General features: G+C 44.4%; 1 protein-coding gene across 1 annotated transcript in view; it reads left to right on the top strand.

Annotated features, from left to right (window-relative positions):
- dennd1b (DENN/MADD domain containing 1B) overlaps window positions 1-20,311 on the top strand; it is a 223,272-nt gene that overhangs the window by 174,264 nt on the left and 28,697 nt on the right. The window contains exons 14-16 of the mRNA XM_072438119.1: window positions 2,896-2,997; window positions 13,899-13,989; window positions 18,868-18,908. Coding sequence (XP_072294220.1) covers window positions 2,896-2,997; window positions 13,899-13,989; window positions 18,868-18,908 — 234 coding nt within the window. The remainder of the gene's footprint in view (window positions 1-2,895; window positions 2,998-13,898; window positions 13,990-18,867; window positions 18,909-20,311) is intronic.

Here is a 20,311-nt window from a genome sequence, read left to right as displayed (position 1 = left end):
TGACGCGTGAGGGGGCCATGCTGACGCGTGAGGGGGCCATGCTGACGCGTGAGGGGGCCATGCTGACGCGTGAGGGGGCCATGCTGACGCGTGAGGGGGCCATGCTGACGCGTGAGGGGGCCATGCTGACGCGTGAGGGGGCCATGCTGACGCGTGAGGGGGCCATGCTGACGCGTGAGGGGGCCATGCTGACGCGTGAGGGGGCCATGCTGACGCGTGAGGGGGCCATGCTGACGCGTGAGGGGGCCATGCTGACGCGTGAGGGGGCCATGCTGACGCGTGAGGGGGCCATGCTGACGCGTGAGGGGGCCATGCTGACGCGTGAGGGGGCCATGCTGACGCGTGAGGGGGCCATGCTGACGCGTGAGGGGGCCATGCTGACGCGTGAGGGGGCCATGCTGACGCGTGAGGGGGCCATGCTGACGCGTGAGGGGGCCATGCTGACGCGTGAGGGGGCCATGCTGACGCGTGAGGGGGCCATGCTGACGCGTGAGGGGGCCATGCTGACGCGTGAGGGGGCCATGCTGACGCGTGAGGGGGCCATGCTGACGCGTGAGGGGGCCATGCTGACGCGTGAGGGGGCCATGCTGACGCGTGAGGGGGCCATGCTGACGCGTGAGGGGGCCATGCTGACGCGTGAGGGGGCCATGCTGACGCGTGAGGGGGCCATGCTGACGAGTGGGGGGCATGCTGACGAGTGGGGGGCATGCTGACGAGTGGGGGGGCCGCCACACACAGGCGTTAACCCGAAGAGCTGGAAATAGAAGATCATTTTTACAAGTGCAGCTGAAGTGTTAAGGACAGATGTGAAGACAACAGGGGGTTAAGTGTGTTTATAATGTTTTTATTCATTCGTATTTATTCTGCACGTTCAAAGGGGAAATATTATTAAAATACAACTTTTATGAGATTTTAACCTTGTGTTTCCTCAAGATTAATCAACTCAAAGTTGTATTTTGATTGATTCCGGCACGTTTGAGTTAATCCTGTGTTGTCCTACTACTGAGTGTCAATGCTCAGAAAATTCCTGTTTTCACCCACCCACTATCCCCGCCCACATCCCCCTAAATTGTTTGCTTTGGATCGACATCAAATAAAATTGTATGTAAAATTGTATGTATTTAAGATCAATAATTCGCGTTTTTAATGCGTTGTAACCATAGCAACACCATGTGCCCTCGTTGAGCCTGAAACCTTTCCCACACACGTCGCAGTTTCTCAAATCCTCTTTTTATCTCAGCGTTTTTAAACATTGATTGCTCCCGAACACGCTCAGAACACACTCAGAGCACGCTCCCGAACACGCTCAGAACACGCTCAGAACATGCTCGGAACACGCTCCCGAACACGCTCCAGAACACGCTAAGAACACGCTCGGAACACCCTAAGAACACGCTCAGAACACGCTCACGAACACGCTCGTAACACGGTCAGAACACGCTCAGAACACTCTCCCGAACACGCTCCCGAACACGCTCAGAAAACGTTCCAGAACACGCTCCAGAACACGCTCCCGAACACGCTCAGAACACGCTCAGAACACGGTCAGAACACACTCCCGAACACGCTCCAGAACACCTTCAGAACACGCTCCCGAACACTCTCCCGAACACGCTCAGAACACGCTCCAGAACACGCTCCAGAACACACTCAGAACACGATCCAGAACACGCTCCAGAACACGTTCAGAACACGCTCCAGAACACGCTCCAGAACACGTTCAGAACACGCCTCGTTTGCAGCGCGTCATCGTTTCGAGAACATCCAGAGCAACAATCAGAAAAACAACGCGCGACGAGTTAATTAAAAGCCAAACGAGCTGGCGGCGTGCGATTGGCCTGCAGCGCGTTCCTCGTCTCGTTTCGTGTCGTTTCGCCCCAAAGTCTGAACCATGATGTAACTTATAGTAATAATGTGCTCATATTTTAAGGCTTTTTTGCCCTTTTCTGTTGCAATAAGAGTCTTGTTTTTTTAATGCTACTTTCCATTGTTCTCTTTCCTCTCTAATGAAGACGCGAACCCGGGCAGATCTTTAATTGGCGAGGACGTCGGTTGAGCGTTCGTGCCTCTCGGCGTGGAGGTCGCGGGTTGGATCCTCGTTTAATTAGACCTTTGTTAACTTTTTTACGTCCAACATCGGGAAGATTTGGGCGTTTGGACCTCGGTTATCACTGTCACATTAAGTAACAGTAAGTTGCTCGGGTTGCGTCGAATAAACGAGCCGTACAACTGGTTTGGGGCCTCTGTGGCTCGGCGGTGGCTCGGATGTGGCTCGACGGTGTCTCGGCGTCCACTGTGCGATCCCGGCCGTCCGATGCTCGCCGGTGGGTTGTCGAGTTGATCGAAAGTAGTCGTTTGAGCGGCGCGCGGTGTAACTTTTCTTGCGGAGGGGACGTCACTCGTCGCCGTGGAGCTGTAACGGGGTTGTCTGGAATCTTCCACAACTACACGCGACAAAAACATGTTATTAAGATTGTTTTAACGAGGAAACGTGTCACTCGGCTGCTGTGATTGGCTAAAACTCTGCTGAAAGTCTGGCTAGAACGAAATCCAGAGACTAGCACAGAGGTAGTCAGGTTGAGCTGTTGGCGCTTCCCGGCCAAGTTACGGGTCGGATCTGTGGAGAGATCCGACAGCAAGCGTGTTTTTCAAAGGACGTTTTTTATGCAATATAATCTCCTGTAATGAAATAAATGCAGCGACTTAATGTCACACAGTTGTGCCTCTAAAACACGGGGACGACGACGAACTGCCACGTCCGTCAAACCCGTCTGATGTTTTGCAAGTCTCGGTCGCCGCGTGAGCCTGCCATGTCCGCCATCGATCCCCTCGTCACGCTCTGCCACATTTCTGACCGACGCCCGCCCTGTTATGAGTCTTTGTTTTTGACCCCAGGGGGAGCCCATCACCTTCTGCGAGGAGAGCTTCGTAAACCACCGCTCCAGCACCATGAGGAGCTTCCTGTCCATGGCCGTCAACCTGCAGCTCTTCAAACAGGTACTTTTGTCGTCGTTATTTCTGCTTTTTACATGTTTTACATCTGTTTGTTACGGCGATGTCAACAGAGCAGTGATATAGAAAGTGACTGAACTGTCGCCGGAACTACTTGTGCTGTTAGAATTAGCTCCTGTTAGCCCCGTTAGCTCATGTTAGCTTCTGTTAGCTCCCGTTAGCGCCTGTTAGCTCCCGTTAACTCCTGTTAGCTCTCGTTGGCTCCTGTTGGCTCCCGTTAGCCCCCGTTAGCTCCTGTTAGCTCCTGTTGGCCCCCATTAGCTCCTGTTAGCCCCCGTTATCTCCCGTTAGCTCCCGTTAGCCTCTGTTAGCTCCCGTTAGCTCCTTTTGACTCCTGTTAGCTCCTGTTAGCCCCCATAGTTCCTGTTAGCTCCCGTCAGCTCCCGTTAGCTCCTGTTAGCCCCCATTAGCTCCCGTTAGATCCCATTAGCTCCCGTTAGCTCCTGTCAGCTCCTGTTAGCTCCCGTTAGCTCCCATTATCTCGCACTGACCCTTGTTCCAGTCGCAGTAACGAAGGATCCGGAATGGAAACGACCTCAGCTCAGGATATATATATTCGCCGTACAGTTTGAACATATCGCTGTCGAACTGGAGCGTTTAAAACTGGCCAAACGCCGGCAGAAGGACAAACGAGCGGCGTCTTACTCCGCGTTGCATCGTTTGCCCGTGTTAACGTTACACGGCGTCGGCGTCCGTGTTTTGACAGGACTCGTGTAAAAAGCGTTCTTTAAATGGTGTTTTTCGAGTCGTGCGTGGGTTTGTGGAGCGGTGAAAGTGTCATATGGGTTCAGAGGCGCTCGCCGGAGGGTTGTCGAGGTGAAGTCATGCAGCCTGATCGAAAGTAATCATTTGAGCTCCGCGCGGTGTAACTTTCCTTGCAGAGAGTGCGTCGTTAGTCGCCGTGGAGATGTAGCGGGTTTGTCTGGAATCTTCCACAACTACACGCGACAAAAACTTGTTATTAAGACTTAATTTAGCCCCAAACGATATTGTTTTAACGAGGATACGCTAAGTTAGAGTCTATCTATGTCAGGTTAAGCTGTTGGCGCTCTCCGGCCAAGTTACGGGTCGGATCTGTGGAGAGGCAAGCTCACTCATAGCAAGCGTGTTTTTCAAAGCAATATAATCTCCTGTAATTAAATAAATGCAGCGCTTTAATGTCACACAGTTGAACTTTGTGGTTGGTTGGTTGGTTGTTTGTTTGTTTGTTTGTTTGGTTGGTTGTTTGGTTGTTTGTTTGGTTGGTTGTTTGTTTGTTTGGTTGGTTAGTTGGTTGGTTGTTTGGTTGGTTGGTTGTTTGGTTGGTTGTTTGTTTGTTTGTTTGTTTGTTTGTTTGGTTGGTTGGTTAGTTGGTTGGTTGGTTGTTTGGTTGGTTGGTTGTTTGGTTGTTTGTTTGTTTGTTTGTTTGGTTGGTTGGTTGGTTGGTTGTTTGGTTGGTTGTTTGGTTGGTTAGTTTGTTGGTTGTTTGGTTGGTTGGTTGTTTGGTTGTTTGGTTGGTTGGTTGGTTGGTTGTTTGGTTTGTTTGTTGTTTGTTTTTTTGTTTGGTTGGTTGGTTGTTTGGTTGGTTGTTTGTTTGGTTGTTTGGTTGGTTGTTTGGTTGGTTTGGTTGGTTGGTTGGTTGTTTGTTTGGTTGTTTGTTTGGTTGTTTGGTTGTTTGTTTGTTTGGTTGGTTGGTTGTTTGGTTGGTTGGTTGGTTGTTTGGTTGTTTGGTTGGTTGGTTTGTTGTTTGTTTGGTTGGTTGGTTGGTTGTTTGTTTGTTTAGTTTGTTGTTTGTTTGGTTGGTTGTTTGGTTGGTTGTTTTTTGTTTGTTTGGTTGTTTGGTTGTTTGGTTGGTTGGTTGGTTGGTTGGTTGTTTGGTTGGTTGGTTGGTTGTTTGGTTGTTTGGTTGGTTGTTTGTTTGGTTGTTTGGTTGGTTGGTTGGTTGTTTGTTTGGTTTGTTGTTTGTTTGGCTGGTTGTTTGTTTGGTTGGTTGTTTGTTTGGTTGTTTGTTTGTTTGGTTGGTTGGTTGTTTGTTTGTTTGGTTGGTTTGGTTGGTTGTTTGGTTGGTTGTTTGGTTGGTTTGTTTGGTTGGTTGGTTGTTTGGTTGGTTGTTTGTTTGGTTGGTTGGTTGTTTGGTTGGTTGTTTGGTTGGTTTGTTTGGTTGGTTGGTTGTTTGTTTGGTTGGTTTGGTTGGTTGTTTGGTTGGTTGGTTGTTTGTTTGGTTGGTTGGTTGTTTGGTTGGTTGTTTGGTTGGTTTGGTTGGTTGTTTGGTTGGTTGTTTGGTTGGTTTGGTTGGTTTGGTTGGTTGTTTGGTTGGTTGGTTGGTTGTTTGGTTGGTTGTTTGGTTGGTTTGGTTGGTTTGGTTGGTTGTTTGGTTGGTTGGTTGGTTGGTTGTTTGGTTGGTTGGTTGGTTGGTTTGTTTGGTTGGTTGTTTGGTTGGTTGGATCTATCTCCAGCTCTTTCTGGAGTTAATATCTTAAAAACAGGCATACATTCCAAATAAATACTTGTATACACACGTTTAAAGTACTTGGAATACATCCTGATATAAGTGTGTAGCTTGGTTTGAGTCGTTTCGATCACTATTAATCACGCAATCAAGTTTTATGAATTAATATGCATGTTTTTCAATGTCGTAAATATTGAATTAACTAGTTTTGAACCTTTAACTACCGTTCTTAGATTCTCTAGACCTAACTAATAAATACATTTAAAGTCTGTACCACACGTCGGACTCACATTTCACTAAAACACAATTATATTTCAGATTTGTCTAAAAATGTTGCCCGTTTTTTGACCATTTTTGTAAAGTTTATAATTTTACTTCCTGGTTGGACGTGAGCACATAATCATATATTATATGACACAGGTAAAGGTGATTCCACAGCTGTTACTTAACAACTAGACTGTAAACAAGAGCCAAACTCCACATAAATGACACAACAGTTCTGATCTGGCACAATAAGACCTTAAAACACCTTTATTTAGTCCAACCATGGTCTAAACTGTCTCTGTGTTGCACACTGATGACATCACAGAGGGACTCAGCTCCACTTCCTGTCATTTTAAACTCTTATTTGTCCAAATGTCTTCACAAACTGCAACTTAACAGACATAAAACTATAGAAAAACGGGAGAACTAAACAGGAGATGGACTAAACTAACATCTATAAACTAACATTAATATTAAAGTACCTCATTTTCACACCATAAAACCAGAAGTATTTTTTTTAAATCCTTGTCTAAACTCTCACAAACACTTTCTCAAACTTATTTTGACCTGAAGAAGTCGGATTTTGTCACTGCTTTTACAGTAGACTCTCTTTTATTAAACTAATTTAAAAGAAAAGTTTTTACCACAGTTAAATATTGCACAAGTCGGTCTTTCTAACTGGAGAAGAACTTATCTTTTACAGTCGGGATCAAAAGCCCCTCCAGCTGCTCCCGGAGCAGTAGCTTTGGGAAACGGCTCTTATCTGCACCCGCCTCCTTTGCGCTCAGGACGGGGGGTCTGCAGGGGTCTGAGGAGGGTCTGCAGGGGTCTGTGGGGATCCGGGGGGGTCTGTGGGGATCTGGGGGGGTCTGTGGGGATCTGAGAGAGTCTGTGGGGATCTGGGGGGGTCTGTGGGGATCTGGGGGGTCTGTGGGGATCTGGGGGGTCTGTGGGGATCTGGGGGGGTCTGTGGGGATCTGAGGAGAGTCTCTGGGGATCTGGGGGGGTCTGTGGGGATCTGGGGGGGTCTGTGGGGATCTGAGGAGAGTCTCTGGGGATCTGTGAGGGTCTGTGGGGATCTGAGGAGAGTCTCTGGGGATCTGAGGAGAGTCTCTGGGGATCTGAGGGGGTCTGGGGTGATCTGAGAAGAGTCTGGGGGGGTCTGCGTCTTATCTGGTCCATTCCTCTCTCCTCTCCAGAGCCACGCTGCCTCGGCCCTGACCCGGACACGCTCGGCCACACACGTACACCATAAATCCTCTGATACATATTTCACATTCTGTTCCTTGAGATAATGGACTTTCACTTCTCTGATTAATAGACTTTTGGGTGCCACGTTAAAACGACTGCAATGACTCTGGAAAGAAAGGATTCTGTTTTTCTGAGGAGATGAAAAGAATTAGGATTTGAGTTCTGCAAAAAGGGCCCACATCAAACCAAATGAAAGGACACATATTAGTAGTAGTAGTTATTATTATTAGTAGTTATTTTTATTAGGCCCAAAAGCTACAAGCTGGCGAGAGGCCTATTAGTTCCGTAAGGCCGTGCAAAGCAAAAGTGAGCACGAAATCGAGCGCGAAGCGCTCACCCACTTCCAAACACTCACTAACGCACTCCTCCTCTCATGCACGTCCCGTACATACTAATTAGTAGTAGGAAAATGGAACATTACTGTAGTAAACGGGCAAAGCCCGTGCAAAAGTGTGCACTAAACAACATGGGGATGACACCCCCCATGTGCTTTGCACGGCCTTACGGAACTAATTGGCCTCTCGCCAGCTTGTGGCGCTCGGGCCTAATAATAGTAATAATAATGGTAATGATAATAATGATGATACAGTGATCCCTCGCTATAACGCGGTTCACTTTTCGCGGTCTCGCTGCTTCGCGGATTTTCATCATGCATTGTGTTCTGCATTCTGATTGGCTAAACAGTCTCTCCGCGTCTTCTCTACCTGTGTGTCAATAACGTTATGGATTAATATGTACATGTACGTAAAACCGCTTGCCAAATTGAAGTTTGCGAGGCCGGTGAGAGCGGCGCGCGTGAGCTTCAATGTTTTATGGAGTATTTCATTGTATAATAACTGTAAAAAAATAAAGGTTTCTACTTCGCGGATTTCGACTCCCGCGGGTTCTTCTTGGAACGTAACCCCCGCGATAAACGAGGGTTCACTGTAATAATAATAATAATAATGATGCTGATGATGATAATAATAAAAAAAGAGTATTAATAAAAAAAATAATAGAATACATTTTACTTTTTAATTGCATTTATCCCCAAATTGTGTCTAAAGTTGCTGCCTTCTCTGATTTAAAACATTACACATGTCATTTTTTCCCCTCATTAATAAACATGAATAACTTTAAGTTCTGCATCTTGACCGTTTTCCTCTGACCGCGCTCTTTTCTGACCTGTCAGTTTGAGCGGTGGAACGCTGTGGTCACAGTTTGTTTTGGCGTCGACACACTCGGCGAGCCTCGTTCCCCTGTGGGCGTCAACGCTTGCCCACATCGGGGTGTCGCGGGTGCCATTTCAGAGCGCCGCAGTCACAGTAAACAAACAAACAAACGCTGACCGGTCTGAGCTCAGAACGACACTTTAAGAATCTACAAATCCAGCGCATTCAGAACACTTCACTTCAGATCACTTAAAATAACATCTGAATTTATCAATATTGTGTATGTTTGTGTTTTAAAGGACTTACAGAATATTCATGTTTATATTCTTTTCTTTTCGTTCAAACTTTATTAGTGAGTGAAAGTGTCACAAAATATCTGCGCTTTAGGCTCCAGAACACTTTAGAGCGTGATGATTGGATAAGAGAGAACTCAGATATAAATAAAAAAAATATTATAATCTATTAATAATGATGATGATAATAATTATAACAATAATAAATAACATATAAAATAACCAAACTCTGACTTGATCTCATGCTAAAGCGCCGTGTTTCCACTGATGCTAACTTATATGTGGAGCCTTAGCGACACAAAGCTAGCGTAGCACGTTAGCAACAGCCGTTTCCTGTTTATGGCCGCACGGCACTCGCTTTGTCAAGAGCCACAATCTGATATTTCCAGGTCATAATGCGTCTGACATTAGCATTAGCATTAGCATTAGCATGACATAAAGAGAGGTTCAGATGGGGCGTAGAGGCTTTAGCCACGCCCCTCACATGCAGAGAAGTCAAAGAAATGAGGCAAAACTGTTCCTGTCCATGCTAGCTTTAGCCACGCCCTTCACACACACACACACACACACTGGAATTACTAAACGTATTTTTGTCGAATTAAGTCACGTTTTTGTCACTTAGTCCTTGTGTTTTGTCGCTTTATTCACATTTTTGGCGATTTAGTTGTGTTTTTGTCCCTTTTTGTTGCTTTTAGTCGCTTTTAGCCACGCCCCTCACACACACAAACTGGAATTACTAAACTTTTTTTTTTTTACTCACTCAGATCGACCTCAGGAGTAAAAAGTATAAATCAGGATGTTAGAAAATGAAACATCCAAATTGCAACTAAATATGTTTTTCCAAAATCTTTGCGTGGATGAAGAAAAATGCAGAAGTCCAGGGAAGATTGTACAATCGTTTGCTCTGTTGAAACTGTTTTATAATTATATCAGAAGAGCTAATTAACCTAATGAGATCACTCCAGGTGTGTTTGAAGTGGCAACGACATTCCATTTTGGTTGAAAGCTTAAGAAAATTGTTTTTACATAATAACACGTGACCTTTAAAAATATACCGTATTTTCTGGAGTATAAGTCGCACCAGCCAAAAAATGCATAATAGAGAAGAAAAAAACATATAAGTCGCACTGGAGTATGAGTCTCATTTTTGGGGGAAGCAGAGGTGTGACCTGGTTCGGAGGTGGCGCCAGGGCAGGAAACGCCGTAGTAAGGAAGACACAACTTCAGGTGTAATTTTGATGAGGAAATAACAACAAGTCCATTTAGAATAGAATAATTAGCACAACATGGGTAACAATGTTGTGAAATATGATGCCAAAATATGAATGTGTTTAGACGCTTCATTGAAAATCCGTCAATTCATTAGAACTATTGTAACGCGCCAAAATCATCCCACAATATGTTTTGAAGTTTAAACACGGTGGAGGTGGGCGGAATTGACGCTAATTAAGAAAGTCAAGAATAAAATGAATCCTTAACTCAGACGTGGAATTTATTTAATGATATTGATGTTGAAAATCCTTGAAAACATTCTGAAAGATGTCACATTTTGTCCTGTTTATGTTTTTATTGTTATATTCTGTATCGATACTTTCTCAAATCAGTGTCTGGTTTCGATACCAGTTTGTTTATCGATTATGAGTGAGTTCTGTCCAGCGCACACCACAAACAAACAATCAAACTAGAAAAATAAGATAAAAAAGGAGATTTATTTATACTTTTGACACTACACGTCACGACTGTATTTTATTTTATGTTTAGTTCAAATGCGTTTAAATGTTCTACTTTACATAACATCTGAAGCCGTTCCAAGTCCCTCCTCGTTATGAAAAACACTTGATTACGTCTCTAATAACTGAGATCGACTCCGTTTAGCTCTTTGCGTGTTCGTTTTCTGCAGTTTATGCCGTGTTCCGTGCCAAAAGTGCATTCTTCCGAGCCGGGATGACGTCACTTACTGTATTCACTCTTTATGGGCCACTATTGGACAAATGGCTCCCAGACGCAGCCACAATCCCCCTCGCCGTGTGCGGGACCCCCGCGGAGACCCCAGCGCGCAGTTCGGGCGGAGCAAACGGCGCAGGGGGACCAGCAGCTACAGGAGAAGAGAAAACTCAAGTGTTTTTGCAGTTCACCGTTTGTAGAGGTTTGAACCACAGCGTCAGCGGGACTTCATTAATGGCAATCGTTGCAACCATTTAAGTTCAATTATATGAGTTTGATTTGGATTTTGCCGCTCTGATGAGGACCAAAAATCAGTTACCGTATTTTCCGGACTATAAGGCGCATCGGGGTATTAAAAAAAATATTAAAATGCATAATAGAGAAGATAAAAACGTATATAAGTCGCACTGGAGTATGAAATGCGGATGCAAGTGTGAAAATAACAAATAATATCATATAAGTCGCTCTGGAGTATAAGTATAGAAGTATAAACATAAGTATAAGTCGCACCCCGGCCAATGACTATGAAAAAAGGTGTGACTTATAGTCTGGAAAATACGGTAATATGAGTTTTATTCTTCACCATTAGATCAACAACATGCTTTTTTCCATTTCATTTTATTTCTTATCTTATATGTTGATGTACATTAATGTTCGGGTTTAGGTTAAAGCAACTATTCTATCTTAATTGTTCTTGTTTTATTGAAATGCAGCGTCTCTTCAGTTTCAGATTTTAAAGGACACATATTACACAAAATGTACTTTCTTTAAGCTTTTAAGTACGTTCCTTTTGCTCTGAGCCTCACAAAAACACTCAGTTTCAAATTTTCCAGTTTTGTGTCATCAAAAGCAGAGTTCTGCAGGTCTCATTTGCTGTTTTTAAGACCATAAATCATCTTCAGACTGTGTGTTTACATTAACACGTCGGGGCAAGCTAGCTTTTGTTTGTTTCCCCACGGTAATGCTGCTTCCGCTAGCGCTAACACAAACGCCCGACTGAGAGAAACTTTACAATGTTTACTTTATTTTAAGTTCTAAAACGTGCAACTTTAAGAATGTTTTGGAGAATTGTGAAAATCAATAACGTTATAGTCATTTTATTGTAATAATTGACGGTAAAAAATATGTTTTGTCGTTGTCAAGATGAAACGTAAGACAAAAACACTGCGTTAGCGACACTTTGCAGTTGCGGTGGTGATGGTGTTGATTACGAGCGCTAATTGGACCCTGCCTCTTCACCTCTTGTTAAAACGCTCTTAACGACGGCGCTGTCCGGAGGAGCGGGTGCGACCGGAGAGCCGGGCGCTGTCACTGGGGAAGCCCCCGTCCTGAGGGGCACGGTTACGGTCACGTCCCGGACTCACCGACACCGATCTGCGACATAACGAGGCGATAACGAGGCATTGTTTGATTCAAAAGGAGAAAAACGTTATCGTCATCGTCGGTAAACAAATGAACACGAGAAAGTGACAAAACGCAACTGAGGAAACAACAATACGGCGATTTAGAATAGACTAATTAGCACAAAACAACTATTAATGTTGTGAAATGTGATAACAAAATATTAATTAGACGTAGACGCTTAATTAAAAATCCGTCAATTCATTATAACTATTGTAACGCGCCAAAATCATCCGACGATATGTTTGAAGTTTAAACGCGGTGGAGGTGGGCGGTGGAGGTGGGCGGTGTCGACGCTAATTAAGAGAGTCAAGAAAACAATTAATCCTTAACTCAAGCGTAAACAAGTTAATTATCTCTGTATTGGCAGCCGTCGTGCAAGCTGACGTGACGTTTTGTTTGAGTACATTTTGGATAAACTCGCCGAAGCCGTTTCACGTTCATGAGATTGAACAGAAGTTAGATTTAGAGTCTTTATAGCCAGTGTCGCCCGCGTTTACTGACTCAACACTCTGAAACTGTCCATAGGGGTTATTAGATCCATTATTAGATCCATTATTAGGTCCGTTATTAGATCCATTATTAGCACCATTATTAACACCATTATTAGCACCATTATTAGCACCATTATTAGCTCCATTATTAGCACCATTATTAGCACCATTAGCAATCGACAATTCAAAACCATATCAAAAGGACCCAAAATGGCCCCTATAAACAGTAGAAAGTCCTTTCACTCCGAACGCCAAAAACACTCGACCCGTGACCTTTTCTCGACCTTTGGCGTTTTCTCGACCTGTGACGTTTTCTCGACCCGTGACGTTTTCTCGACCCGTGACGTTTCTCGACCTTTGGCGTTTTCTCAACCCGTGACTTTTTCTCGACCCGTGACGTTTTCTCGACCTTTGGCGTTTTCTCGACCCGTGACGTTTTCTCGACCCGTAACGTTTTCTCGACCCGTGACGTTTTCTCGACCTTTGGCATTTTCTCGACCTGTGACGTTTTCTCGACCTGTGGCGTTTTCTCGACCCGCGACGTTTTCTCGACCTGTGACGTTTTCTTGACCCGCGACGTTTTCTCGACCCGTGACGTTTTCTCGACCCGTGACGTTTTCTCGACCTTTGGCATTTTCTCGACCTGTGGCGTTTTGTCGACCCGTGACGTTTTCTCGACCCGTGTCGTTTTCTCGACTTTGGCGTTGTCTCGACCTGTGGCGTTTTATCGACCCGTGACCTTTTCTCGACCTTTGGCGTTTTCTCGACCTGTGGCGTTTCTCGACCTGGGCCGCATCATTAAGCGGACAGAATTTTTTGAAATGGTTATTTTAAACTTGTGTCATTCCCTCTGCAGCCAGTAGACGGAGCCAAAGCTCAGTTACTCTGGCGTCTCCCAAAAGTTAGCGTTAGCCTCAGTGTTAGCCTCATAGTTAGCTTTAGCTTCAGCGTTTGCCTCATAGTTAGCGTTAGCCTCAGCGTTAAATCTGATAGACTTTGAGCCAAATGGGACTTCTATTTTAATTTAAATGTGTCATGATTGTGTTTCTTTGCGGTTTAGTTGATGTCTATTTGTATTTTTGGTCTTGTTCCATTCTGTGTTTTATGATTTTAAAATATCGAAAAAAAAATAAAGGAAATGAGCCCAATCCAGCGTGTTTACATTATGTACAGTGTGTCACGTGTGTTCAATAACCTGCGCTGTCCCGACCAAATAAAGAAGCATCGTTTTAAACATATGTCTGTCTCTGGTCTCACAGAATAACAACACTTTATCTTTTTTATGTTTCTCAGCTTTACAGGTGAACAGGGTGTATATAATAATAATAATAATAATAATAATGTCTTTTTGCATTGTTATAGCTTCAATAATCCCTCCATAATCCCTAAAGTTATGTCTAAGCGCCGCTGCGTTTGCACTTAATATCCTGGTGGACTTTACGACATGAAACTCGGTCCCGGCTTCAGCGTATATTTACGACTCTGTGACTTTTATGATCTGTACAAAGAGCGGAAATGAAACTTCCCGTGCGCGGAAGACGGCGTGGGCTCCTCAGCTGCTCCGCGTTAGAAAATCCTATTAGAGCGCGGCGATCCGGCCTGATCCGCGACGCTTGTACGCCACCGGCCGCAATAACCAGCCTGTGATTTATGCCCGCAGTTCATCGATGGACGCTTGGCCAAATTAAACGCAGGCCGAGGCTTCAGCGACGCGTTTGAAGAGGAGATCACCGAGGGAGGCTTCTGCGGCAGTGAGTACAGCGGCTAACGCCACCGCGGCTAAGGGCTAACGCCACCATTAGCCGCGTCCAGGTATTTGTGCGATCGAGCGGCAAAAGAGGATTAAAAAAAAAACTGTTATGATAAAATGTGCTGACGAGAGTAAAAAGAGGCCAGGAGTTTTTAATATTAATGTTTCAGTCTTAAATATTATTGTTTAGCTTTTGCTTCATTTTTATTTTTTTGTACGATTGTTTTAACTAAAAGCACTGATACAACTTTGTATGAGCTACACCTTAATTAGCCTCAATAAAGCATGAACAAAGGCTCAATTGGCAATGAACAAATACTTTATTAACAATAATATACACGTAGTAATGTCTTAATTAGGCCCGAGCGCCACAAGCTGGCGAGAGGCCTATTAATCTCGCAAGGCTGTGCGAAGCACGCCTGCGAAAGTGCGCACGTAGTGCGCACGAAATCGAGCGCGAAGCGCTCGCCCACTTCCAAACACTCACTAACGCACTCCTCCACTCACGCACGCCCCGTGCATACTAATTAGTAGTAGGAAAATGGAACATTACCGTTGTAAACGGGCAAAGCCCGTGCAAAAGTGCGCACTAAACGAGCACTTTATCCCCATATAAAGCACTCATTTGCCCTAAGTAGCTCACGAATACGTTCCCCAGCTCTTGCATGTTCCGTGCATATAAGCATGTAATGCAAAAATTGAACATTATTACTGTATAGAGGGCCAAAAACACAAAATTAACGAAAGTACCCGTCAGTGACCAGGGACCCACACCATGAGGTAGGAAAGCGCGAGCGCTTTCCGAAAATGTAAAGTTTATGATATTTGAAAAATGGGAAACATTGTTTTCGCATCGGAATATTTAGGCCCGAGCCCCAGCAGGGCGGAGGGCCTATTGCTCCCGCAACGCTGCCGAAGGCAGCGTTGCAACTGTCTGACCAAACATGCGGGCGCAGCCCGCATGTTTGGTACCCCGTCGCCCCTGGCAAGTACAGTGAACTAGCCCATGCCGAAGGCATGGATCATGCATACTTACTCCTGCTATGACAGAAATAGTCAACAATTAGTGAATGGGCGTAGCCCATTCACTAATTGTTGACAACAGCAGCGCGAAGCGCTGCATTCCTCCAAAAACCCTCCTGGCATCGTCCCGTACGCGAGAATCCATGCCGCAGGCATGGGCCATGCTTGTATCTGCTCAAATTAATGGAAGTCTATGGGGAGTGGGCGGGGCATCCCGACGGAATAGGGAGTGACAAGCGCGTAAGCGCTCGTAATGATGATTCCACCCCATGGCGGCATCGGGAAGGCTTAGAGCTTTCAAACGATGTATAATTTGTTGTTATAGTGGAAACGGCTATATTGTTTTTGCTAAAAATATTATTATTTTTCTTGTTCTTCTGCTTTTTGATCTCTAATTTGACCCCCTGAACATGCTCAAAAACTCACCAAACTTTGCCCAAAATTCAGAATCGGCGAAAAATTTGATTTTTTCTGGGCCATTTTTTTTTTCGTTAAAAAATGGCGCGACAGCGCCACCGACAAAAGTCAAAATACATTGCGCCTATGGGAGACGCCCCGAGGTCAACTTTGGCGTAAAGCTACGAAATTCGGGACACGCATTCCTCTCGTGAGGACGAACAAAAAAAATCATTGTGGCCACGCCCCCAGACTTACCCTATGGCCGCCATCTTCCTTTGAAAATGAAAATACGCTGTGTTAGTCATTTTGTTCATGTCAAACTTTGACGAACTCCTCCTAGGGCGTTTTGCCCACCGACTTCAAAATCGGCGTACGTCCTCTGGACAAGTGGGGCATCTAAAGTTATTCAATTTTTTGAGATACCTTTAACGGTCTGTGTGCGGCGCAGCCGCAAAGTTGGACAACTTATTTTGGAATATTGCAGATCTAAAAATTGCTCCCATTTGATCAAAACCAGTCCGATTAGGACCAAATTTGAATCAGTTGTTAAACTTTCTAGTTTGGACCAGTTTAGGCTGACGAAATTGAAATGGCCGCGATAGCGCCCCCTACAGAGTGACCTTTAAATTAACATTGAAGGTCAAAAATTAGTTTTACCAAAATTGTCTAAACTTTACCCAAAATTCTATTTTGCCGTCCCGATCACAAAAGCCAATCACAAAAATGCCTAAATTTTTACGGCGTAGTCGTAGCGATGACAGAAACCTCCCATGTTATCCCTATGGGAAAACCGCAAAATCTCTCAAATTACCACATTTTTATGTTTTACACTTCAACGAACTCCTCCTAGTGCGTTTTGCCCACCAACCTCAAAATCGGTGTACGTCCTCTAGACAAGTGGGCCATCTAAAGTTATCCAAATTTTAAGGATAACTTTTACGGTCTCTGTGCGACGGAGCCGCAAACGTTTCCCAGAATTCTGACTATTTGGCCTTCAGAGTGGCCTATAAACAATAGAGTTTTTCCAAATGACATGACATTTTGCACTAAATTCTAATTTGCCATCCTGATCATACAAGTATGAGAGCCAAAGTCATATTTTGTACGGCGTAACCGTAGCGTTGACAGAAACATCCCATGTTATCCTTATGGGAAAATCGTAGAATCGCTCAAATCACCACATTTTTACACTTCACACTTTAACAAACTCCTCCTAGGGCGATTGTCCGATCAAGCTCATATTTGGGGAAAATCATCTACACAAGCGGGCCATCAAAACTTATCCATATTTTGATTCTAAGTGCTACGGTCTCTGTGTGGCGGACCCGCAAATATATGTTAGAAATGGGAAAACAGCGAAATCTCCAAAATGACCACATTTTCACGCTTCACACTTTCACCAACTCCTCCTAGGCCGATTGCCCGATCAAGCTCATATTTGGGGAAATCATCTACACAAATGGGGCATCAAAAGTTATCCATATTTTGATTTTAAGTGCTACGGTCTCTGTGCCGTGGAGCTGCAAATATACTGTCACAAATGGGAAAAACGCCAAATCCTTGAAATGTTCACATTTATGCTTCACACTTTAATGAACTCCTCTGTGGGCAATAGCTCGATCAAGCTCATATTTGGGAAAAATAATCTACACAAGCGGAGCATCAAAAGTTATCCATATTTTTATTCCAAGTGTCACGGTCTCTGTGCGCTGGAGCTGCACATTTGACCGACATTTGTGTTAATTTGCACTGGTTAAGCACAGCATTGTACATGTCCAATGTGTCGCTGTCTTAGTTCTTAGACAATTGCGTTAGCGCCATCTCTGTAAAATGCAGAGAGCAGAGTCGGAAGGCCGGCGGCCCGCGAGGGCCGTTGGATGCCGCTTGCGGCTTTAATATTCTTTCTTCTTTCTTTCTTCTCGGGATCAACCCCCCTATTTTTCACCCAGTGAACATTGACGAAAAGTCACAAAAATGTTCACACCTCTAAAAATCGTGCCTCTCTACATTCTGGCTATTTCCCTTTTCTAAAATAAAAAAATTGGCGCGTCAGCGCCTCCAATTGTACCAAAAATGCATTGAGAGATAGGAAATGACCCAAAAAAATTCTGATCGTAGAATCATGAAATTTGGCGCAGAGGTAGATGGTGACAAGAGAAGTAAAAAATATTATTACGGCAACGCCGTTCGCCCAAACAAATGTCGGCCATATTGCTTCAAAAATGGCTAAGCATGACTCGGGAGTTTTTTCAAACGTCGTACTTTTACGAACTCCTCCCAGGGCGTTGGCTCTAAAAAGCTGAAATTTGGTGAAAATGCTACTGAGGAGTGGGACATCAAAAGTTATTCAAATTACATTGATACCTGTCACGGTCTCTGTGCGGCGAAGCCGCAAACTGTAGCAAGAATTTCAGAAATCTCCCAAATTTAACATTTCTGCCGTTTGCGCATATAAAGTCCGAATTGCGTCAAATTAGAATCAGTTGTTAAACTCTTTGCCCTAAACCTACTTGAAGTGAAATTAATTAATTTGGCGCCACAGCGCCCCCTACAGATTTTATATGGAGGTTAAATGTTTAGTTTTGCGAAATTATCTGAAATTTGACACAAAACTCAATTTTGGCATCCCCATCAAAAAAGTAAATGAGACTCATGTCATAATTGTTATGGCTTTGCTGTAGCGATGACCGAAACCTCCCATGTTATTCCAATGGGGAAATCACCAGAACATGTTTACACCTTAGACTTTCACGAACTCCTCCCAGGGCGTCAGCCCTATCAACGTGAAATTTGGTGAGACTCATCTGCAGGGGTGGACCATCAAAAGTTATCCACATTTTATATTCAAAGAGTCACGGTGTCTGTGCGGCAAAACCGCACATTTTGCCAAGAATTCAAAATAAAATTGCTTTTTGATGGTAAAACAAAGGGGAGAAGATGTGACAGCGTCACAGATTCAGCAGTAGGCGTAATAAAAGGACAATTGGGGAGCGTTAGCGCCCCCTCCTCTTGCGGCGTGGCGGCGGTGTGGCGGCGGCGTGGCGAGGGCCGATCATTGCCGCTTGCGGCTATATTTAAGGAGTTATTGTTAAGATATTAAGTGGTTACTGAGCCTGAATAATTCTTTGTACACCGTTTGTTAATTACATTAGTCATTATAAAGTGTTAGATTCATGTTTTGCAGCTTAAAATATTGTTCACGTAGACAGTTTGAGAGTAAACATGAGTCCAGTAGCGGTGTATGGACTTTAAAAAACGTGAAGGAGCCTTTTCTGCTTTACCACTGAATGATGTCACCAGGTAGAACAGAGAGTTTTCGGTTCAGACGAGGCCTAAACATTCGAGGACACTTAAACATACGTGAACCAAACCAAACACAGCGATAAGACACGGACTGAAAACTGGAACAAATTTTAAAATGTTTCTTCATCCTGTGTTTTTTTTCTTGTTTCCGCAGGTAATTCCAGACATTACCAGCAGTGGATGTACACGGTCAAGGTACTCACACTTTAAGTTAAATCAATTATTAGTCACTAAATCAAGTTATTTTTTAACGTCGGAATCGTAAAAAAGGTTCCGAGTTCATTTCTACAAACTCTGAATGTGCTTTAGCAGTTATGCAATCGGCTAATGTGGACTTTAGCGCTTTTAGAGTTGTTTAAAGTGCAGCTCTGGCTTGAAAATATAATAGTCAATACTCCAATGTACTACTATAACAGAACTAGAGACTAGAAACAAACCCTTTAATCCAGGCATGTCCAAACTAAGGCCCGGGGGCCAAATACGGCCCTCAGACCAATTTTTGTCGGTCCTCCGGCTTCCTGTTAAGTTGGTCCAAACAACAAAAAGTAGTAGTTTTGACTGTAAAATTGGAGTGATTGAAGCATTTCGATGTTATACCAACATAATATTAATGTTCCAAGTCCAAGGTGTTGAGGTATCAAAACTATGTCAAATGCAAAAAATCTACATTTTCGGGTTGTTTGTGGCCCTCTGCTCCATAGAAGTTTCAAAATGCGGCCCTCGGTGAAAAAAGTTAGGACACCCCTGCTTTAATCGATGAAACTCTAGTAATAGTTCGAGATCTATATCTGAACTGTTATAAAACACTATTAAAATGAAAAAAACTACTTTCATTTTCTGTTGTTTTGTTTAAAAACTGAAAATAGTTTAATTATTGTCGCAGTATCAACATCGATATCAATTAAAAAGTCTTTTTTTGGGGTATAAAAATGTTCGTATCAAGACACCGCCGCTATAGAACAATAAAATGTTAACAAAATAATAACACAAATGTGCAAAAAGAACAGTCTCTTTGACCTTCTGCCAATTTGGCCGTTCTGGAACAAGCGTCTTCTCCCTCTTCGCCGCTCGTTACATTTGAATTTCTGACTTTTGAAGCGGTCTTTCTTCCACTCGCTCCCAGAACTCACCCGACCGGCGCTCCCTTTCCCCGCTCGCCCTTTCATTTCCTCGGCCCTTATTAAATTAGCCGCGCGGCGCTCGCTTTTGATGGGACGAGGCGCCGGGTCATGTAGGGCGCCCCCTCCTCCCGCCCCCTCCTCCCGCCGCCCCCTCCGTCTCCGCGGCGTGTGAAGCGGCGCGTGCAGGACAACGACGTCTCTGAAGAAGCAGAAGACGAGCGCTTTTGACGTGACGGCAATCGTACTTCACCCGATGGGTCGATTTGGCAGCGCCTGAACGCTCCTCTGTTTGAGAAACGCACGTCTTTGTCCGAGTCGCTGCTCCTCTCACATCGTGCTTTTCTACGACTTTATTCAGTGGGATTGTCCTTGCGGAGAATGTTTATGGCAGTTTTGCATCAGTCTCGAGGGAATTTCCGGAGAAATCTAATGTGTAGAAAACGAAGTAGTCGTGCAGCTGCAGAGAATCTTATGCTT

The sequence above is a fragment of the Eucyclogobius newberryi genome, unplaced genomic scaffold, assembly GCF_026437365.1.
Source record: "Eucyclogobius newberryi isolate DKJ021-1_F unplaced genomic scaffold, fEucNew1.0.hap1 SCAF_9, whole genome shotgun sequence".
Taxonomy (NCBI): Eukaryota; Metazoa; Chordata; class Actinopteri; order Gobiiformes; family Gobiidae; genus Eucyclogobius; species Eucyclogobius newberryi.
This window is presented reverse-complemented; position numbering and strand designations above follow the sequence as displayed.